The sequence below is a fragment of the Schistocerca nitens genome, chromosome 1, assembly GCF_023898315.1.
Source record: "Schistocerca nitens isolate TAMUIC-IGC-003100 chromosome 1, iqSchNite1.1, whole genome shotgun sequence".
Taxonomy (NCBI): domain Eukaryota; kingdom Metazoa; phylum Arthropoda; class Insecta; order Orthoptera; family Acrididae; genus Schistocerca; species Schistocerca nitens.
The window spans coordinates 1,308,329,905-1,308,354,137 of record NC_064614.1 but is presented as its reverse complement, the minus strand read 5'-3'; the positions used below and the strand labels follow the sequence as shown (position 1 = coordinate 1,308,354,137).

At 43.0% G+C, this 24,233-nt stretch overlaps 1 protein-coding gene across 3 annotated transcripts in view; it reads right to left on the bottom strand.

Moving 5' to 3' along the window:
• LOC126202674 (methionine synthase reductase-like) overlaps positions 1-20,465 on the bottom strand; it is a 77,580-nt gene extending 57,115 nt beyond the window's left edge. For 2 of the 3 annotated variants that reach the window (XM_049936887.1, XM_049936886.1), the window contains exons 1-2: positions 19,998-20,465; positions 11,074-11,217 (exon numbers count right to left, since the gene is read on the bottom strand). In XM_049936887.1, coding sequence (XP_049792844.1) covers positions 11,074-11,217; positions 19,998-20,111 — 258 coding nt within the window. In that variant the 5' untranslated portion in view covers positions 20,112-20,465. The remainder of the gene's footprint in view (positions 1-11,073; positions 11,218-19,997) is intronic. The other variant, XM_049936885.1, reaches the window with a different exon arrangement.
• Between the last annotated feature and the right edge of the window lie 3,768 nt (positions 20,466-24,233).

Below are 24,233 nucleotides of genomic sequence, written 5' to 3'. Positions count from 1 at the left end.
CGACACTAATTTTTCAGTTACTGTAGCAGGGCTTCGCCCTCTTACTATAATATTTAAATGTAAAAAAAAAAAAAAAAAATTTTTATACCTTGGCTTTGTAGTTTGTTCTCAGGTAAATTGTTTAATGTTGCCATACCAATAGATAGGTTTGTCCATTTGTAGGACGGCTTTCAGTCACATTTTGTTTATATGTATATTTGTTCTAATAATTTTGAGACAGTTTGTCTCTCGCGCCTGCGCTTGCGCTCGCGCATGCGCTTGGCCGCGGCCGAGCCTCGCCGCGAAACTGCTCGCGACGCGTAGTTCTCGCGACGCCTAGTTTCCGCGCCGCTCACATGTGGTCCTTATTTCTGGCCTGCGTAGCTCCGTCTACGTTCGCCTTAATGGTTTTAATCTTGACAGACATAATCTTATGATTATGCGTCTTTATTGTTTTAATTTTTAATCTGTGACACGGCCAGTGTTTGGCTCTCAAAATAATTTAATTTTTTGTAAGTATCACGATTTCTTTATTATTCAATCATTAGACTGACGATGCATTTCAGTGAGTAATATATGCCCGTATGTGGTTTAATTTATAGATTCTGAAGAAGATTCCATTACTGGAATCGAAACCTAGGTAAACGAGTAAAAATTACCTTGCAACTGAAGGCTGAAAAAAATTGTTAATTTTCTATACATATACGGTTGCTGACACGCTGCATAATGTTAAAGATTTGTATAGTTGAAATTTACCTTATAATCTTGTTAGAAATGCAGTACTAATTACAATATAGTCTTCGTGGCTGTCCTAATTCTCTTGTAGGACGACCCGTCTTTCACTGTCCTCCGTCTGTTGAAAACTTCTTCAAGTTGTCACTGTCAGGATCAATTTACAAATTCGGCGATATCCATTTCGAATCACTATTGAAATAACTTCGTTTCGTAACATAGTTTTAATTTTTTACTTAAAAGCATATTTAACACAGCGCCGAAAAATACACGTCTTGAACATATGAAAACAAGAGAATGAGAGAGTAATCAATTAGTTGTTAAAAACAAACACCTACGCAAAAGTGAAAAACAAAAGATCAAAATTATTTATAAAAATTGGTCGCTGGCGCAGCACTCTTCTGCATGCGCGATCGTAAATCATATCTTTGCATTGGCAGAGGCGCGGTAGTCAAAGTACCGTTACAGATGGAGAAAACAGGTGTGGAGAAAAGAGGACGGCAGTTCGGATCACGGTGTGTACCGTAAACCAACATGCCTAGACATACACTTACAGGTTACCAACTGTCACCATCCTGCACGATGAAATGGCACGCTCAGGGCGTTGTTACACAGAACATGAGCCATATTAGATTCTGACAGCTCATCTACGAGCTACGCCACCTGTGTACTGTATTTTCAGAAACTGGATATTCTTTCCGGGAGATTTGCTGTATCTTACATCTGGTGCATGCTAGAGAAAGTGAGAAACTGGAAGAAAGTGATGAACAAAGAGGAATGGTTGTTTTGCCATAGTCTGACAATGTTTCTTTGAAAATAGAAAGATTATTGGAAAAATATAAAGTTAAATGCATCTCTCATCCACCAACGAAACTCAGAGCTCTTTTAGGCTCAGTGAAAGATGATCTTTGTTTAAGAAGGCCTGGTGTTTATAAGATACCTTGTAGCTGCAGGATGTATATTGGACAAACTTGCTGCACTGTGGAGGACAGACGTGTCGAACATCGGCGAAACGTGTGCCTGGACCGGTCAGAGATGTCTGCAGTGATCGAGCATTGTCTCAGTACAGGACACTGTATGGAATACACGAACACCGAAATTCTGTTGAAATGAAATGGCTATAAGTACTATGGGACTTAACATCTGAGGTCATCAGTCCCCTAGACTTACAATTACTTAAACCTAACTAACCTAAGGACATCACACACATCCGTGCCCGAGGCAGGATTCGAACCTGCGACCGTAGCAGCCGCGTGTTTCTGGACTGAAGCGCCTAGAACTGCTTGGCCACAGCAAGCGCCACGAGATTCTGTCATTGACATTTTTCTACTGGGACAGCGTTATTAAAGAAGCAGGTGGAAATTCGCAGCTTGACTAATTTGCTTAACGAGGACACGGGATACCAGCTCAGCAGGGCTGGGATCGAGCCCTGGCCATGTTAAAATCACAGTGAACACAAAAAGAACTGTTAGTCGTACTGGGGACGACGCTGCAGTCGTGACACAGATACCTGGCTGACGACGGCGAGGATGGGCACGTACCAGTGCGGACACATATATCGGCAGACAGCTCCCGACAGGGGGCACTGAGGTGGCCGACTGGAGCGCACAGTATGACTGACAGCATCTGTGCGTGCGTTCATCATCTGACAAGTGGCACAGCTGTCTCTCTCACTACCAATCTGCATATTTGCACTATTGGTCACCAACATTTGGTGTGTTCATGGGTCACAGCCTGAGCAGTGAGTTTGCTGCAGCTGAAAATGTCGGTCAGCTGTGCTGATGAAATATTGTGGAATTATCACAATGACATCTGACATCTTGCCTATGAATCATTATTAATTGTTGAAAGGGTGACATTATTTCTGAGACAGTATATTTGTCGAAGAGAGTATTTACTTTAACCACCAATGGAAAATTTAGATGGAGCCAGTAAAGTGACATGGAAAGAAATGGGTTTCTGGTGATATAAATAAATGGTAATATCAATAGCAGCAGAAAATTACGTAAGGGGAGTAGGAATTTTTATGGAAATGAAGGCATGGCAAAAGTGTAAGATACTGTGGACAGTTCAGTGACAGGATTATTCTCTTTAGAATGAACAGCAAACAAATGACAATAACAGTTCAGTTGCATATGGTGGGCATCTTCAAACTGGACCACAAAATATTTACAGCACGACTGATGTACGTTTGACCCTTGTTATAGAACATCTCAGGAGATGCTGCAAATGGCCATTACTGAGGTCGACGATTGCTACACTTAATTTATCGAGCTGCGAGATATGTACAGCAGCTCTTCCTGAGTGATAGCGGCAATAGTGTTTTAAATGTTCTGCTGTACTTCTTCCAGTGTGTGAGGATTATTTGAGTATAATTTGCCCCACAGTTGAAAATCACAGGGGGAGAGAACAGGTAATTAATGTGGCCTGGAGATAGCACCGTATCTGCTGACTGTCCTCTCCACACTGAACACCTCACACACTCGGCACAAGGTTGTTCAGGTGGTGTGTGTTGTTGACCCATCTTGCTGAAAACATCCATTCAACCATTCATCTTCTGTGAGTTGATCCACATACGGATCAAGCAGTTCTCGACATAACAGTTAGCATTAACAGTTGGAGAAAGAATCGTCTTCCAATACAGACACCAGGCGCTGTCCGCCAAATACCAATCTTGAAATTATGCAACTGATCTTCAAAGCACTGATAGAGATTTTCTGACACACAATGACACTCGTTCTGCATGTTCGTATATTTTGATAGTCCAAACCGTGCCTCATCTGGGGAAGTGAAAAACTGACTATTCAAAATCCCTCATTCCACTTTGCTCAGAAACCACAGGCACAACTCAACACGCAAAACTGTCTGCACACTTTAACTCATAACTCGTGCACAACAGTAAATTCGTAAGTATACAGATGCAGGTCCTTGACATAATGATCTCTTAATTCCAATGCAAACAGACAAACAGTGTTGAAATTTTGTCAGACTTTGTTCCAGGCTTTCCTCCAATTGAGCAATGTTTTCTGGTGTTTATCACTAAACTGCCCATTTTGTACCATTCTGTCACTAAGTTTTGGACTGCAAACTTTGCTGGACATTTTATCAAAATACTTCTAGGCTTAAACTCTCATGCAAACAGTTCTGCACTCATTTTGCACAAATTGTGCATTGACAATGAACATGCACTGTTTTATCATGAGCACCATTTTGTGCTGCATTCGACTGGTCACTACACACATCACCTCCTCTTACCCCTTCAGACGTAATCACACAGTGAAGTACTCGAGGCAGGGTGTATACGCGCGCGTGTGTGTGTGTGTGTGTGTGGGGGGGGGGGGGGGTGAGGGGGGGGGGTGCAGACAGTGATCACCACCTATCGTTAAGTCTCAATTCGGTGTCAGCCTTATAAATATTTTCTGGGCCAGTTTTATTTTGCCCGTTTAGTAAGTGCTGTCATGATGAGCAGTTAAGTGTCAATATGGGGTCAACATTAGGAATAAGAGAAGAGAAAGACTAATTGAGTTCAGCAATAAATGTCAAGTAATAACAGAGAATACACAACTCAAAAATCACAAAAGGGGGAGGTATACTTGCAAAAGGCTTGGAGGTGGGGGTAGATTTTGGATGTATTACATTATGTCAGACATAGATACCAAAACTGGATATCGAATTTTAAGGCAGTGTCAATAAACAGAGTAGAATGCTCCAAATAATTAGCTATACGTACTGATGAAGAAAGATGGAAGAAGCACATTACTGAGCATATCAAATGATTAAGTTTAGCTACTTTTTCTCTTCATATAATTGCTACTCTTGGAAACAATCATATCAATCTACTGACATATTTTGAATATTTCCACTCAAAATGTGCTACGGGATAATTTTCTTGGGTAGCTCATCACTAGGAAAGAAAGTATTGATCGCACAAAATTCAGCAGTAAGAATAATGTGTGGTGTTCCTGCAATCGTCATGTAGGTGTCTTTTCAGGAAGCTAGGTATTTTAACTGAACCATCACAATACTTATATTCTCTAACGAAATTCATCATAAATCATTCATCACCATTTGAGAAGAATAGTCATGTCCATACCTACACCATTAGAGGACAAAATGACATTTGTTACCCGTTACTGAAGTTGGCAGTGGCTCAGAGCAAAAAGTTTTGACTATTTGCCCAAAACCACAGAATGTTTGTAATATTTAAATCTAACTTGAAATCATTTATCCCACACAACTCTACCTATTCTGTGGATTAAATTTTATTTAAAAATCAGTAGTCCGTAAAACAAAACAAAAAATTCTAGTTTTGAAATGTGACAATCTTTTTGTAGTGGCTATCTGTGACTTAGTATCTCTGCTATATGGTGAGTAACAACTACCCTTTTTGTAATATTGTTACATTCCATCCTGGATTTTCCATCATAGATACTCAATATTTTTTGACCAGCTCTTCGATACCCAGCTTCTCCTTGTTCTGATTTTTATAGTCGGAATTATTAACTTTCCATAAATATGATGCCACATGAAACTCCTGAGTCACCTGCAACACTTTCTCTGTTGGCCACATCTTGATAAGCGATGTTTAACAACACGAAAAACAAAAATAATAAAGAAGCGACTAAGCATTTTCCAGATTCCGAGGGAATAGCTGGAGGCCATGTCTACCAACACGTCCACACATTGTCTACGAATTGTCTCATGTCTCCCATTTCAAATCAGACTCAAAAGTTCTGAGATTTTGTTGCAATAGCTTGTCTACAAGACATGAAATGTCTCTCAATTGTCTATATATAAAATACCTCTATTGCCTATAGACACCATCTAGATGTAAAAAACATTCGACTTTGTTTACTAGTATCTGTATTTAATGAATAGCTTCTCATCATTGTTGAGGGCTGCAAATATTTCTTTTTAGGTAAATTTGAGATAGATCCTCAAGAGAGTGGGTTTGGTTGCTATAGACAAATGTGTGGTGCATGTTACCATGTGTCAGTTTCACAGGTCTTACACTCTAAAAAGAAACTGACTGGCCTTATGAGTACTAGGACGTAGCCTACGGGATATAGAGCATGTGACAAGAGAAGATAGTCCCTGTGACGTCACGAACTGAGTGCAGAGCCATGGGGTAATTCCTATGCTTCCAGCCCAGGATTCATGCAGTCTGGAAGCTTTTAGCAATAATGTGAGGACCATCACCTGTATGTGAGCTTTTCTTGAGATGAATTTGTTTTACATATGTGTGTCTTCATATTAGGGAGCAGTCCACAAACTGATGGAGATAAGAGGTAAACACAAATAATCTTTCCTTAATTGTGAGTACTTGCATACTTGTTGTCTACCGGGCTGCACTGTAAATTATAGGACAAACAATGAGAAAATGCAATAAATGTAAAGCAATTAATGTTAGTGCTGATGTGTTCACTGCAAGCAGCATTAACAGTGGGGTTAATTTATACTTAACCTGTGCCGAGGTGCCTTAAAGCAACCATCTGATTTTATGTTTCAAATTATTGTTGAAGGATAACAATTGCTTTCAGACACTTTCTTTTAAAAGTATTGTTTCTAAGGAGCATAAATCACAGAGAAGTGTTCAAACAGCTTCTAAAAATTACAGATGACTGTTATCGCTTTTCAGAGACATGCACTTGTGGTAAAGACACGAAAAAAAAAAAAATAATTTCAAAAACGTGTCACTTTCTGGGAAAGATGTTCACGAACAATTATTCTAAAATAATGAACATCCACCTTGTAACCAACAACGAATGTAAGTTACTTAAATTTTCCAAATGCAAGCAGAGTGAAGTGTGTTTTCTTTTCAATTTTTTGTTGTTGTTGAGTGTTTGCTTTGTTTGTCCACACGATATAAAAATAGTATTTTTGACATCAGATGAAGTTCAACTATTGCACATTGCACAAATGCTCGAAAATAAAGCAAACTTTTTAAGTAACTGGCTTTGAGCTAAGTTTCACCAATATTGATGAAAGTGGTTATAATTTCAAATCCCCTTTCTCAGTTCTTTACACCTGTTATGTAATCTGCTCGAGATATATAATTTATGACGGTTTACACATTTGCACCAAAACTTCCAACTGGCAATGGCACCGTGAACTGCTAATGCCACTGCGCTTGAGGCCGTGTACAGCAGTTGAGTTGCGACATCACCAGAGGCAGTCGCAGACTTCGGCTGAGAGCCAGGACACACGTTTCTCATACTGACTGTGCCCACCAATGACCCTGTTTCAGACGTGTCTATCGGTGCTGCCTACTGGCTCTTCTGCCCACAGCCCCATCAAAACTCGAGCTTCTTTAGTTTTCAACCAGCCAAGCTAGATCAGTGGTGCCCACTCTCACGTAAACATGCAACGTGCACATGGCGCGTCTGCATTTTATATCTCTCCGACGTTCCGTTGAAAGCTGTACCCTCTCAGTATTTTGCCAACGGATGCTACTTCCTCAATTTTTTCTTCAATGCGTTCGGTGAAGATCGATGATTTTGTACTTAGGACCCGTCAATATTTCGCGTACAAACTAGGTTCTGACAGGAGTATTTCTCACGTTTCTGTTGAAATTATTCCCCACCCGTTCCACAGCCAGGGAAGGGCATGCCTTCAGGTCATACATTTCTACACCAAACCATTTCACTGTGTTCGGTGAGATCACCGGGGACTTGCAGCTGGTGATGAGCGAAAGTCTGTTGCGGATTGTTTACTGCAGTGCCAAACACTTTGGCAAGAACCTCTCCCCCTGTGTGCAAAATGGCCACAGTGACCACTGCCTGGAGTCCCCATTCTCCAGATCTGATAGGCACATACTTCTCAGCACGCATCAAGTGTTGCAGGTCTGGCCTGACAGCAGATTTCCTACGTTGTTGGGAGGAGAGGGGGGCGAGGGGTTTGCTTCAACTGAAATCTGAAATGTAGACCTGACAACCGGAATGCAATGGCTACAGTGTTAGGCTATGGGAGCCTAATTCAACCACTCACACAAGAGATGTTCCACACAGAGTTGCACAGTGGGTGGAATGTGTGCTGTGATGGGTTGACCTCTCTCGCACAGTCCACACCACAGCAAAATTTTTTTTTGGGGGGGGGGGGGGAGGAGTTGGGGGGGGGGAGTTGGTGGGGGAGTTGGGGGGGGGAGGAGTTGGGGGGGGGAGGAGGAGGAATGGAGATCAAGTCCCTTCTGGGGACCAAAATATATTTCCTGAAAAAGTGTGGGAAAGATGGGAATAAAAGTAAACATAAGCAATCTTGCTCAGTTTCCAAGAGGAAAGCCAGGCTGTCAACATGAAAGCTGTTCTATAGGACATGTCAGAGAGAAGGTGCAGTCAGAGAATAGGATTGCACAATAGGAGAGCAAGGAGTACTGGAATGGGCTCCCAATGCTTGCCACACACATACCCACAAAAGAGCTGTGGGCCACTGGGAACAGGGCTGCCTTTTTCTTATGGGGTGGAGCCCCTCCACGCCCACACCAGCACGATGGCCAACTCTACAGGTCTACTGCCATCTGCACATAAGGGTTGGTTGTCAGTAAAGTGAGGTGTCACAGGATGTGAGTACTGCGATGTTTGAATACATCACGTTAAGGTTAACCATTTGCAATGCAGTGCATTGCCGTACGCTCTCTTCTCTGCTGTTTCGTCAGTGACTCGGCACAGCTCCATCGGGCTGGTGCCAAACGGCGGCAGCACGCTGTCGGTCGGTGTGGCACAGTTCTGCCACAGCTGGTCCTCTAGCAGCTCCGCTCGCTCGGCGTACTGCATCGCAGAATCGTTGGAGAGCTGCAGGTCGTTTTCTCACACGTGCGCAATGTAGGCTGCCCCTTTTGACTTCTCGGTCTCTTGCAGAGGCTGCCTCCGAGGCGGTCGACGTTGCTGCCGATACCGTTGGGGTAGTAGTCAGTCATCATCTTTGCACCCTTCCCCTGCGAAGCTGCTGGAGTCGCCAGCGGGGCAGGCACCCAAACGCCCTTCTGCGAATTTGCAGGAGCGTTCGCAGGGGTTCGAACCCCTTCTGCTGGACGCAGGACTTGGGCGAGGCCTCTTCCTTCTCAGCAGCCACGGCGGCTGTGAAGGCAGCCCTCTCTGCCGCCATGACAGCTTTGAGGGCTGCTGTGGCTTTCTCCATGGCGGTGCTGATGTCGACGCCGCTGCTCTTCTCAGGGCGCTAGCTGCATCCTGACCGACCTCCTCCGGGCGGTCGTACCCGGTCTCAGCGGGGAGAGCTGCTTCTCTGCTATCCTCGAGTGTGCCCGCTGTCGACGTCATCGTCTCTTCCGCTGCGTCAGTATGGCTGCGGCCGCCACGCCACCTTCAGCGTGACTGTGGCTAGAAAAAGCCGAGCAGCCGTGCGGGCCGCAACACGGGGAGCAAGCCGGCAAAGCTCCTTTGCTGCAGTCGCAGCGGCAGCTGTCGTGCTCGCCAGAGCACTCGAACACTGTGCCGCGTTGCGGCAGTACTTCGCAATGTGGCCCTCGCCCTGGCACTCGAAGCACTGGGGCTTGGGGTCCGTGGCAGTCGGGAGAGCCTCTGTCGTAACCGGGAAGCCCAGCAGCTTCTGCAAGCTGAAGAAGTTGCTCTCGCCGCCGGCCATTTGCACAATCACGGCACCCTCCTCTTGTTCATCCGGCTGTGCAACCTCGCAGTTGTTACCGAACCCAGCTCGCAGCATCCCTCCCCAGACTGCTCTTTCATCGCAGCACCGAGGCAACTGCCTTAGGAGTGCCTCAGTCATCTTCTTCCTTCCATCGGAAGGCACCTTCTCACACAAAGGCGGCGTGTCGACGATACGGGCAGCCACAGCGCTTCTGATCACCCTGTGGTTGGCCGGGTTTGCTGCCAGAATGCAGATCAGTGAGTCTGTGTTGACAGACTCGTAGACCACCCCGAACAGCGCTGTCCACCTGCCTGTGCACTTGACTTACAAAAGAGGAACAGGCTGCGACTCATCTTCTCAGGTCTTCCTCGCTCGGTCGGCAGACTCAGTGAGTTGCACAACTGAAGGCCCCCTCGTGGCAGCACATTTCTTCTGCGCATTCTTCATTTTGCTGGCACTGTGAAAACGACACGCAACAATTTGCTTTTTGCGGCACCCACAGAACTTCTTTTGGAGCTCTCCTCGGCCGAGAAAGCGCTGCGCACAGCGGCATTGGTGCGCCCTCTTTGCTGGCTCAGGCCTAACTGCCAGGACAGGGGAGTTAGAAATACAGTACGAGAAAAGGAAGTAGTACCGGAAGGGCTTGGGGCTTTGTGTAGTAACGACAGAGGACATTAATTAATACCTGTTAAATGTGAAATGGTTGTCTGAATATCAAGGCCGGTGTGCTGCTCTACATTAACATGATGCTCCCAACACATTGCAGTGCAATATGACATGGATGGCAAGCAGCCTCGATCAAATGCTGCTGGAAAGAGTGATCGTTTTTAAAGCTTGGCAGCCATCACCAATAAACACCTTCGATGTGAATATCACAAGACAGTAATCTAAGATTGCTCTATCAATTATGCACACATTTATTATCCTATTCTGTATTATAATTATCATTGGGGACATAACTTTTCCAATATGTACCAAGGTGTTTCACACTGTGCCCAGCAAAATTCACAATTATTCTTTGAATAACTAACTACTAGGTTTCTTTAGTTACAGGAAACTGATTATTCAATTGTGTCTACTGAAAGTTGAAATATCAGTAGTACTCAAATGACATATACAACCATAGTTTGTTTTATGATTGCAGTCAGATGCAACAGACACAGAAAAGGAAGAGAACTATTTCATATTACACAGGGCTCATCAGTATTCTACTTCAGAGGTTATAAAAATTTATTCTGAAGTGAAGAAGAAACTTATGTTTTGCTGTGAATATGTCTAGTTCCCAAAACTTCAGTATTGCAGTGTTTCATATCTCCCACAGCCAGCAGTGAGGTAATTCCATTGGAGTCAACTAATGATTGTGCCCAAACTGCTGTATAGCAAAGCCAACGATGTGTGAGGCGGGTGGTATCTCTTGCTATATAAGCACTCTCTCACTTTATGTGAAAGTAAGATACTGTGAATTTAGTGGCAGCTTTGCTATACTTCTGTACGTAGTATGGTCAAACTGTGTTTGTTTGTATATATGCAGAGATATGAATTGGTGTCACTTTCACATTGCTGCTGTTTCTGAAGCTGAAAGGTTTTTTATATTTTAGGCTTTCATCAAAAAATATTGGTTTTGGTATTATCTTTTATGCACCAGAAGGTATCAAATGGTCTTCACACATACGATGCACAACACTAACAGACAGGAAATAAATTGAAATAGGAAACCTATAACAGTATATCAGCATCTTCTAATTAGATTCTAAGACTTACTTTTATGTCAAGTGACATCTCAATGATCTGTTTAACATCTTCACCCGTTGACAATATTCTGGCATCTATTACTCTTGACATATAGATAGGACTCGCTGCTAATGGCATTTCACAAGCATTTTGGATCTTCTGGTTCATCAATTCCTAAAAACAGTCACAAAATAACAAATCACCCCCTTAATATTAATATACAATCAAAATATCTTGTGTATGTGCTGGTGTCCCCTCCCCCTTCTCTCTGTAAATTAATGGCCACCACAGTAAGGTTGATGCTAACCAGTACACAAATTTTAGCAAATTACTAGAAATGCAAGGCAAGAATTATATGATAACATTAATACAGAAACACAGGCAAGGAAAGCAAGAAGGATACATATTACATTATTACTTGTTCCGTACATCATGAATACACCATTCTGTAATACTGTCAGTTTAACATAAGTTTTCTTTACACAATATAGGTGGTTTTTTTTTTCTTTTTTTTTTTTTTTTTTTTTTACCAGTTACTACCTCATATTGAAAATTTCATTTCTTTAGCATAAGGACTTGCCATTCAGAAACATTTTTACGTCATTTTTAAATGCTGGTTGGCTTATCTGTCAGACTTTTAATGGCATCTAGTAAATGACCAAAGACTTTTATAGCAGTGTAATTCACCCCTTTCGGTGCCTAAGTCAGATTTAACCCAGAATAGTGAAGATCGTCCTTTCTTCTAGTGTTATACTTATGCACATTGCTATTATTTTTGAACTGGGATGAGTTATTAATAACAAATTTCATAAGTGAATATATGTATTGTGGAGGTACTGTGAATATCCCTAGTTACTTCAATAGATGTCTGCAAGGTGATCTTGAGTGGGCTCCAGCTATAATTCTTATTACACTCTTTTGTACAATGAATACTTTTTTCCTTACTGATGAATTACCACAGAATATGACGCTATATGAAAGCAGTGATCGAATATGGGCATAGTTGGCTAATTTGTTGATATGTTTATGACCAAAAATTGCAATAACCCTGATAGCATATGTAGCAGAACTCAAATGTTTCAGCAGATCATCAATGTGTTTCTTCTAATTCAATTTCTCATCAATTCTACACCCAGAAATTTCTATTATTCTTCCTTACCAACAGACTTCTGTTCAAAGTCTATAGTTATCAATGGTGTTATGCCATTTACTGTACAGAGCTATAAGACTGTGTTTCCAAAATTTAGTGAGAGTTCATTCACAGAGAACCACTTAATAATTTTCCGTAAGACATTACTCACAAATTCCTCAGGTAATTATTGTTTGTTGGGTGTGATAACTATACTTGCATCATCAACAAAAAGAACTAGCTTTGCACCTTCGTAAATATAAAGTGGCATGTCATTGATGTATATTAAGAACAATAAGCGACCCAAGACTGAACCCTGTGGGGTACCACTCTTGATACCTCCTCAGTTGGTGGACCTTGCTGATTTTTGCAGATTATCTGTTCTGATAATTTCAACCTTCTGCATTCTTCCAGGTAAATATGAATTAAATGCTATCCCTCATACCGCAATACTTAATCTTGCAAGTAAGAATTTCGTTGTACACCTCAACAAATCTGATAAATGACTTTCAAATAATGACAGGTAACACAACTTTTTAATTCGGAGGAGGTTTGAAATGAAACTAAAGTGAAAAGATCATAACACTTTTATCTTTACTGGACACAAGTATGGTGTAACAGCAAATGTAAAATGACAGCTTTTAAAAGACAATGGAAATTTCAGGACAGCCTCAGAATATGCTAGTCCAAACAGAACTCGTGTTAGAACAGAAAATAACGTATTCAGATGCTTTCTGTTCATTTTATACATCAAGCGGTGCGAAGTAAATAGGGCATACACATGTTGCAAATGAGAGGAGTGGCACGCAGAGCACAAGGAGCCAGAGTAATAAAGCTGACCCTAAAAGCTTCTGAGCACAAGGAACCAGAATAATAAAGCTGACCCTAAAAGCTTCCGAGTCCATTCTCATTCCTCCACTGAGGATTACAGAGTATCTGCATGTAAGATGGTCTACCATATCCACACATGGTGGATTGTATAAAAACTCTGATCAACTGGAGGACAAAAGAGTGGCCTTTCAACAATGCCTTGCAACCAAACACACAGTTTTATATGCTTTGAGGGACTGTTCTTTCAGCATGTCAGCTACTAAGTCAGTTATCGAAAATGAAGCCCAAACACCTTACAGTATGCCATTTTCATGGGATTGTGCTGCTTGTTTCATTTTTATCATAATTTCTGTTTGTGTTATCAGTATGGTTGTTTACAATCATCTACCACAATAAACTAACAAACAAAATAGATAACATACTGCCAGTGATTTTTTCCTTGGTGGTGGGAATGGAACAACGTGCACTCAGCCTTGTGAGACTCACTGAGGAGCCATTTGAATGAGAAGTTATGGTTCTCAGGTTTGGAAAGCTGACAGTGACACCATGCCCCTCAATACTGCATCCAAATTATGGCATACTGCAGAAGATGGAACAGTGGCCAGTAGGTATCATTTGGTCTGCTGGGTCCAACTGCAGAATTACTTGCTTACTTACTTATTACTTACACAGGAACATCAAAAGCCAAGCACAATAGAAAAGCATATGAGCATAATGAAAAATCAGTAAACACAGACATATCCTTACACTTAAATAAAACTTCTGCATACACAGAGCAGTATCACACAGAAAAAGAGCTGCTTCATCACCACATAAACAATGGAAACCAAATACCATACAAAATCACAGATCACATCAGACCAACTGAATTAATTTTTGTAAAGAAAGTACTCTCTCTCTCTCTCTCATGCACTACTGATTTGCATTTTCCCTCCGCTTCCCCCTTCTCCACCTCATAACTATTCCACTCGCCCTACCCCAACTTCCTTTACATTTACTGTTCACCATTTTGTAATCATCTTTTCATCTTTAAACATCCCCAACTCTCTCCCATACTATCCCTTTATCTTACTCACATAATTAAACACATATCAACATAAATAAGAAATGACATCCTGCACACATATAACAAGCATTGCTCATGAGAATCTTTTTTTACGTGAGCTCCAATTTCAGCAGATACATCAGCCAACAGTACAAACACAAAATGCAAAGAATAGTCTGATGATCAAAGCATTATCACCACCTGCTTAATAACATCTTGGTGCACCTTAAGAATGCAGTAGAACAGGATTTGTACATGGCACGGATTCTACAAATCCTCGGTGGGCTTCTGGGAGATGTGTGGCACCAAATGTCTATGCACAGGTCACAAAATTCTTGTAAATTACTGGACACCAGTTTGCGAGTTCAGCATCAGGCTTGTCAAACCACTGAAGCATGATTCTGGCCTCATAATGAGAACAGTTATTCTGCAGGAAGATGCAGTCACCATACGGGAAGATATTGAGTATGAAGGGATGCAGGTGGTGTGCAATAATGTTTGTGTAGTCCATAGCTGTCACAGTGCCTTCAATTACTACTCCGAGTCACACAGAATCCCTGACAAGTGCCCCCTTACGATAATAACACCCCCACCAGGTGTGTCGTGGTGCATGCACATTTTGAGCAGCCGCACACCCGGATCGTGCCATACCCAGACACCTTTAACCTGGTGTAATGAGAAACACAATTTTCTGTCCAGCCGACATGTTTTCATTTATCCACAGTCCTGTCTCACTCATCCCGTGCCCACTGCAATTACAACTAACAATGTCGTCAAGTCAACATGTGCACCACATGTTACGCTCTGCAAAACTTGTGACTGCACCGGGATTGTACTCTGTCATCAGATCTGCCACAGTTATCTGTCTGTACACAGTGGGTAAGCCTCCAGCTTCTACATTCTGTGATGCTTCTCTTGGAGCATTTTATTTTTTGAGTGTAGTACATAAGTTTTGCTTTTTTTGACAGGCTGGACAATTTTACAATACTGTTGGTAATGGAGTTTCAGACCTTGACAATGCTTCCATCATTTCTGTTCTTGTTATATATAAATGACCTTCCACATTACACTGAAGCAGAAATTGAGTTCTTTCCTGATGATAAAATCAGAGTGCAACAATAGAGTGAGCAATAAACGAAATACACAAAAATTAGGGTTTCTAACATTCCGAGCTTCCCATTTCCTGTGACATACAATGTTCCACCAATATGATGCATGGATTTCTGAGAAATGTGCCTGGAGTCTGTAGCAGACGACTGGAGACATACACTCACAAGTCCTCACATTTATTAAATCCTCATTCATGGGTACACAGCATTTGGCATAACCTGAAGGGCACTTGCACCTTTTGAAATCCCCCTCCCTTTCCGAACATATGCAGGTCTGTAAGGCAAATACGCTAACAAAAGCAGATGTATCCACACTCCTGGAAATGGAAAAAAGAACACATTGACACCGGTGTGTCAGACCCACCATACTTGCTCCGGACACTGCGAGAGGGCTGTACAAGCACGGCACAGCGGACACACCAGGAACCGCGGTGTTGGCCGTCGAATGGCGCTAGCTGCGCAGCATTTGTGCACTGCCGCCGTCAGTGTCAGCCAGTTTGCCGTGGCATACGGAGCTCCATCGCAGTCTTTAACACTGGTAGCATGCCGCGACAGCGTGGACGTGAACCGTATGTGCAGTTGACGGACTTTGAGCGAGGGCGTATAGTGGGCATGCGGGAGGCCGGGTGGACGTACCGCCGAATTGCTCAACACGTGGGGCGTGAGGTCTCCACAGTACATCGATGTTGTCGCCAGTGGTCGGCGGAAGGTGCACATGCCCGTCGACCTGGGACCGGACCGCAGCGACGCACGGATGCACGCCAAGACCGTAGGATCCTACGCAGTGCCGTAGGGGACCGCACCGCCACTTCCCAGCAAATTAGGGACACTGTTGCTCCTGGGGTATCGGCGAGGACCATTCGCAACCGTCTCCATGAAGCTGGGCTACGGTCCCGCACACCGTTAGGCCGTCTTCCGTTCACGCCCCAACATCGTGCAGCCCGGCCTCCAGTGGTGTCGCGACAGGCATGAATGGAGGGACGAATGGAGACGTGTCGTCTTCAGCGATGAGAGTCGCTTCTGCCTTGGTGCCAATGATGGTCGTATACGTGTTTGGCGCCGTGCAGGTGAGCGCCACAATCAGGACTGCATACAACCGAGGCACACAGGGCCAACACCCGGCATCATGGTGTGGGGAGCGATCTCCTACACTGGCCGTACACCACTGGTGATCGTCGAGGGGACACTGAATAGTGCACGGTACATCCAAACCGTCATCGAAACCATCGTTCTACCATTCCTAGACCGGCAAGGGAACTTGCTGTTCCAACAGGACAATGCACGAGAATGAGATTTTCACTCTGCAGCGGAGTGTGCCCGACCTATCATTATTTGAAAGTCATTTATCAGATTTGTTGAGGTGTACAACGAAATTCTTACTTGCAAGATTAAGTATTGCGGTATGAGGGATAGCATTTAATTCATATTTACCTGGAAGAATGCAGAAGGTTGAAATTATCAGAACAGATAATCTGCAAAAATCAGCAAGGTCCACCAACTGAGGAGGTATCAAGAGTGGTACCCCACAGGGTTCAGTCTTGGGTCGCTTATTGTTCTTAATATACATCAATGACATGCCACTTTATATTTACGAAGGTGCAAAGCTAGTTCTTTTTGTTGATGATGCAAGTATAGTTATCACACCCAACAAACAATAATTACCTGAGGAATTTGTGAGTAATGTCTTACGGAAAATTATTAAGTGGTTCTCTGTGAATGAACTCTCACTAAATTTTGGAAACACAGTCTTATAGCTCTGTACAGTAAATGGCATAACACCATTGATAACTATAGACTTTGAACAGAAGTCTGTTGGTAAGGAAGAATAATAGAAATTTCTGGGTGTAGAATTGATGAGAAATTGAATTAGAAGAAACACATTGATGATCTGCTGAAACATTTGAGTTCTGCTACATATGCTATCAGGGTTATTGCAATTTTTGGTCATAAACATATCAACAAATTAGCCAACTATGCCCATATTCGATCACTGCTTTCATATAGCGTCATATTCTGTGGTAATTCATCAGTAAGGAAAAAAGTATTCATTGTACAAAAGAGTGTAATAAGAATTATAGCTGGAGCCCACTCAAGATCACCTTGCAGACATCTATTGAAGTAACTAGGGATATTCACAGTACCTCCACAATACATATATTCACTTATGAAATTTGTTATTAATAACTCATCCCAGTTCAAAAATAATAGCAACGTGCATAAGTATAACAGGACAATGTTAGGACAATGCACGTCCGCATGTATCCCGTGCCACCCAACGTGCTCTAGAAGGTGTAAGTCAACTACCGGATCTGTCCCCCATTGAGCATGTTTGGGACTGGATGAAGCGTCGTCTCACGCGGTCTGCACGTCCAGCACGAACGCTGGTCCAACTGAGGCGCCAGGTGGAAATGGCATGGCAAGCCGTTCCACAGGACTACATACAGCATCTCTACGATCGTCTCCATGGGAGAATAGCAGCCTGCATTGCTGCGAAAGGTGGATATACACTGTACTAGTGCCGACATTGTGCATGCTCTGTTGCCTGTGTCTATGTGCCTGTGGTTCTGTCAGTGTGATCATGTGATGTATCTGACCCCAGGAATGTGTCAATAAAGTTTCCCCTTCCTGGGACAATGAATTCACGGTGTTCTTATTTCAATTTCCAGGAGTGTATATGTACACTGTTCCAATCATTATTTTCTATGTGAGTGTATCCACAAATCAACAGTTCAAAGGTAAGAACAACCACTTTGCCAAGAAACTGGGTGCAATTTTTGTTAAGGAATAACCATACTGCATTACATGCTTCTCTGGAGTCAAAAGTAAAGAGTTTTGAAGGCTGTATTTCAAAGAGTACCAACTGCCATTAGCCTCTGCGTTATAAAATGTTTGATGAACACAAAGGAAAATCAACATAACCATAAACTGAAGCAGAATGGTAATGAACATTACACACCCAATAAGAGTAGACCGACATCCCAGCTGCCATAGTCAAGAAAACCCACGACAGTCACAAACACCTGGGTTTACAATTATTTAACATGTTGCCAATAAAGATATACAGTGTGACAATTCATTCAGAAGCACCATACAACACTGGCTTTAGAAATATGCATTTTATTAGAAGAATTTAAAAAAATATATCCGAAAGATGATCTTGAATACTGACGTCGTTTAATTTTTGTTCTTTGTATGCACGTAATGTTTGTCTCCAAAGAAATTAGATTGTAATAATAACTGCCTAATGCATCTCCTCATAGCGCTTATCATCCTATCTCATAATGTGCATTCATATTCAAACAATGGAAACTTCACATTGGAACATCAACAACATATGAAAACATAGATCGCTACTTACCATCAAGATGACATGTTAACTTGCAGACAGGAAGAATTAAAAGACGAACACACACCACTCATTCACACAATCTAGCACACATGACCGCCAACTCTGGCAGCTTGGACCAGACCTGGTCAATGCTGCTGGAGTTGGCAGTCGTGGCTTGTTCATTTGCACCATGAATCATAATGCAGTGGTACGAGTCATTTTACATACTCCTCACAACTTAACCCTTAACTCACGAGGTGTGGTCTCTCAGACCACGTGAAAATTTTCGAACTCCACCAAGGCCAGTTGTGGTGGAATGGTTCTGAGGTCAGTTGTGGTGGAATGCTTCTATACTCCCCGTACCCTCCTTAAACTGCCAAGCCTATGATGTTTTGTCGTCGGTTGTGTTGTCGCCTTCTGTGTTTAATGTTGACACACATTATTGATAGGTGTGAACTACGTACATGATTCCTTCTACACGGTACCCTATAGCTCAACATGTGTTCGGATGAATGTGAGTTTTAACTTTTCCGAGTTTGATGAAATTGTCAGTCGGTCTATTGAAGGAGGTGTCAGTGATATGGATGAAGAAATAACTGAAAAAGACGACGATTTGACATTAGCCTGTGATCACAGTCCTGTTATCGAACAAGAGTAACATCTGGAGGAAGAACTTCAAGAAAGTTGTGGTGGTGATCTGTCTGTTTCTTCAATGAAATACTTAAAGTGTCTGTTAAAACTGAATGTGTTCTGAGTGGTGATAGGAAAAATGTAGTTCCCCGGAACGAATGTCAATTTGACAAACTTTCTTTTTGTACCTATTGGGTGGAACTTTTATGTGCAAATTTAAACCCCGGAGTTTAAATTTATTTGGTAATTTGTTTGCTACAGAGATTATATAATTTTTCAGACTGTAAAATTCAGTCTCTAATAGTCCATTTATGTGTACTATTTGAAAGACCCACACAAAATTATGTGCTTTTGTGTGAATAGTAAAATTCTGCGGGCTTTGTTTATTGCAATAAAATAAACTAGGGGCATTTAAACAACACTTAGGCTACATAACTGTAAAAATAAATGTCACATACCATAAATTAAAAATTTCATTTTGCCTTAAATCTCGGTTTCAACATAGGACTCCCGGAGACCCCATCTCGTGGTATTTTTTATAGAAAAGCCACCTTGTGAGTTAAGGGTTGATAATTAAATATGGCTACATAATGAACATTTTTAATGTTTTTAATATCTACAGATATAATAGAAATGAGGACTTCCACTGCTTTTATATGCTTAAACGTGGATAATAACTAAATAAATATCAAGAACTATCACTTAATTTTTATTCATAACTGGCAAGTTAAGGCTTCATGAGCACACACGAGATAATAATGTTACATAGTGACAGGAAAACTATAAATTCATTGTACTAATAACACATACTCAAAAGTATATACCTAGAAAACCAAATTGTTTGCCAATGTCATTGATGTGTACTATGTGCTATGTACTGACCATTTCATTCTCCAGAAATTCGATTCCAAGATAATCAGGTGGTTCTTTTGCAAGTTGCAACTTCACGTTGCTAATAGTGTCATTAACAGTTCTTAAGATATTAATGTCAGTCATGGTATGGCTCTGAACGAAACAATACAGAATACAATATCTAATCGTGTACAGCGTAATTAACAAGTGGGATTATCGTCTGCTCTCAATGATTAAATAAACAGGAATCATGGTGTTGTCACATGTCCAGATAATGACACATATATCTTCCAACCAAGTCCCACTAATGTGAGCAAATGCCGTCTAATGCAGCGAAATTACACGCGCGATTAACGAAACAGGCTATAGTTTGCTTTAAATGTAACTTGTCAATTCGAAATCATTGTTGACATGTTACGCCACGTGCCTTTATTTACAAATATTTTACTCTGTGACATGTGACTACTCGTTTCAGAGTTATACTTTCACGTTAACGAAAGGATCGATAGATCGCCACAAAATATCGATGTTACCAATATACCAACCAAGACCACCTACAATTACTGACTTGCGTATCGCGAACCGCCGGTCGCGATGCTGAATGCCGTCGGCATCCGGAACGAGTTAGCTAACGTTGACGTGCGCCCTACGAGTTTCGTGACGTCACTCCTGCTATTTCACGTTGAGAACCCATTTCGTCACGAAAAACATAGGTTCTGCGATATTTCGGAAACGTGTCACGTGAAGTACAACCAATGGGAAGCAAGAACGCTCCCTACGTCACAAGCAGAAAATAAGACCCTAAATTGCATATATCGTGTTCAGCGGAATATTAGATGGATTTCGTATTTCACGTTACACCATATGAATATATGCTGTTTCTAAGCATCAGTGTGTTGAATGTCTCAAGAACGATTCGTTATTGGAACGATTTGTTGTAATAAAAAGCCGGGAAACGTTACATTGGTGGTTACAGAATCTTAATATTCGGCTATTTTCGCCTTATGACCCGCGTGTAATGACAGTACAGCCGTCGACACACGGGACGAGGGAGCTAATATTCACCTACACGTAGACGGGATATCCCACTCACGAGAGACAGCGCCGTCGGCACATGGCACGAGCTGGTTGACGTGATATTGGACTCTCAGTGCTCACCAGCGACGGTTGTCGTATATATTTGGCTCGCAAATCATACAGTCGTTCACAAAAAGGGACGCGCATGGAATTCTTACGTTACCTCCATTAAAATGAACAATTCCTTTCCTGAACGTGCACACACCTGTCTCCTTGCATTGTGCTCATTCGTCTGTCAGCTCTTTCCCTATGATTACCGGAGTGAGGTGGTGGTGCAGGGCGGTGTGAGGTGATGGATGGAAAGAGGCAGGGAAAGGTCTAGCAGCTCGTGGAAGGTGGGAAGCCGTCCATAGGCTAGCTAGGGATGCAGGTAGAGGGGGTAGGTGGCAGATGGTTGAGCACTCGATTTCACAGACTAGGGCATGAGATGGCAGCACAAAACTAGCTGACACATATTGGGTGGGGGTAATGGGAAAGGGATGGTGTATGTGCATGCATACACACACACCCACACACACACACAAATGTGCACACACACCCTATTGGGTGGGAGGTGGATGGACAGCGAGTTACCTTAGGTTTAGGCCAGGGAGGTTACGGGAGTGAAGGATATGCTGTAAGAGTAGCCCCCATCTGTGCAGCTTAGAAAAGCAGGTGATGGTGGGGAGGATCCAGATGGCACGGTTGTGAAGCAGCCATTGAAATGTTGCATATTGTGTTCTGCTGTATGTTGTGCCGCTGGGTTGTCCACCTTCTTTTTGGCCACTGTTTGATGGTGGCCATTCACTCTGGTTGATAACTGGTTGGTTGTCATAGCAATGTAAAACGCTGTTCAGTGGTTGCAACAGAGCTGGTATATAACATGGATACTTTCACAGGTGGCCCGGCCTCTGATGGGGCAGGATAAGCCTATGATGGGACTAGAGTAGGAGGTGTTGGGTGGGTGGACAGGCAGGTCTTTCATCTGAGTCTTCCACAAGGGTATGATCCCTGTGACCGGGGGTGGGAGTGGCATAGGGATGGAATAGGATGTCGTGGAGTTTGGGTGGGCAGTGGAACACCACTTTGGGAGAGGACAATAGTATCTTGGGTAGGATGCTGTGGAGTTTGGGTGGGCAGTGGCAGTGGAACACCACTTTTGGATGGGACAGTAAGGTCTTGGGTAGGATGTCCCTCATTCCAGGGCATGATGATAGACAATCAAAGCCCTGACAAAGGACGGAGTTCAGTCATTCCAGTCCCGGATGGTAGTAGCTAACAAGGGTGGTGCTACTTTGTGGTTGGTTCTTGGGATGGATGGCAGGATCAAGTGTGTTTGGGGAAATGGCATGGGAGATTTGTTTGTGTATTAGGTCTGGAGGGTACTGCCTGTCTGCGAAGGCCTTTGTGAGGCATTCAGCATTCTGGGTAATGGAATTCTCATCACTGTAGATGCGTCTATCACAGGTGATCAGGCTGTATGGGAGGGATTTCTGTGTGTGAAAGAGGTGGCAGCTGTCAAAGTTCAGGTACTGTTGGTGATTGTTGGGTTTGATGTGGACTGAAGTGTTGGTCTGAGAGGAGGAGATCAACATCTGGGAAGGTAGCATGGTGGGTGGAGGAGGACCAGGTGACATGGGCGGGAGAGAAGGTGTTGAAATTGTGGAGGAATAAGGATAAGGCGTCCTGGCCTTGGGTCCATATTATATAGATCTCACCAATAAACCTGAACCAGTCCAGGGGTTTGTGGTTTTGAGAAGTTGTGAATGTTTCCCACCCTATCCACCCATGCAGCGCCTTTCATTCCAAAAGCTAGTAAAGCAAAGATCTGTACCTTTTGTTGGTCTGTGCATCTACGAGACAGCTTTTCTGCCTTTCAGTGAGTCCTCTCTTTATTCCTATGTAATTCCTTATTCTTAACCAGAACTTTCCTTGCATTATTATTTTGTTTTCCACGTGACGAAATGGGGTCTCAACGAGAAATAGCAGTAAGTGACGTCACAAAACTCGTAGAGCACTGTATCGACATTAGCTAACACGTTCTGTGTGCCGATGGCATAAGCACGTTCTGTGTGCCGATGGCATAAGCTGTTTTAAGGCAACGAGCCATTTAAGAAATTCTCTAGCCCTGTGCGATGTTCGAGCACATGCTGCAGGCGAATGAACATCTTGACGATCCCTATGGACCTGCGGAAATTATTCGTATTTGCCTGGGAAAGTTTCCAATGCAGTTGCAGCACGTTATCCTTGCAGGACGATGTAAGGAGGACGTAGAGGGGTTTCGCAATCTCCTGTTAGATTTTGAGTGCAATGCGAATGGAACCATGCAGAATTATGATCAGAGAGCCTACGAACAGTGGCCACGTGAGCGAAGCCGCAGCCGTACCGACAGGTGGCAATCCAGACGTAATGGGACGCCTGAAAGTTACAGAGCGCGCGAGCGTTGCAGTTCCTCACAGAACGTGGTCAGAACAAACGATGCCAATGGTCAGCATTCGCCAAGAGGAAATCAAAGACACCCCGGGGAGTTTAGAAGATATGGTAATGAGCAGAAATTTGGGCGCAATTATAGCGGACCTAGGAACGGTAGTTGTGACCGACCACAGATCAATTGTCAAACAAGCGACAATAGGGGTGCTGTAAACAGTACCGGTGGTCCGATGGTGAGTGTTGAGAATCGTCTCCTACACCCACGGTACAATCCGCCAAATGTCCCTAAGCAAAGGGATCAATGACTATTGGCTGATTCGGTTGGCGTCAACTTAATGGGAACCGGTGCTATTGATGATACTGAATTGCATCTGATAGAGGAAGACGATATTAGGGAAGATTTATTGGTGTGCCCGCGATAAACCTAGTTGCGCCTGTTTACATTCAGGGAGTCACTGTTAGACGTGTACTTGATATAGGCAGCCCCTTTTCGCTTATTAGTGAGGCGGCGTTTCGGAAGTGTGAGGAAACGGAGGGTTGGCCGACTTTCCAGGTGAGAGGAAACACAGTCAGGGGTGCGATATATGGAAAAAGTGTTAAAATTAAAGTTCAGACTCGAGTGAACTTCGTCTGTCAAGGTCATGAGTTTGAATTCAATTTTTTTGTGATGCTGCTAATGAGCCTGGCGATGATATTGGGGACTGACTTCATGAATGCCCACCGCGCCGTAATCGACGTGGCTGGCGGTGTTATGACTATCGATGCTGGGAGCAACCCTGT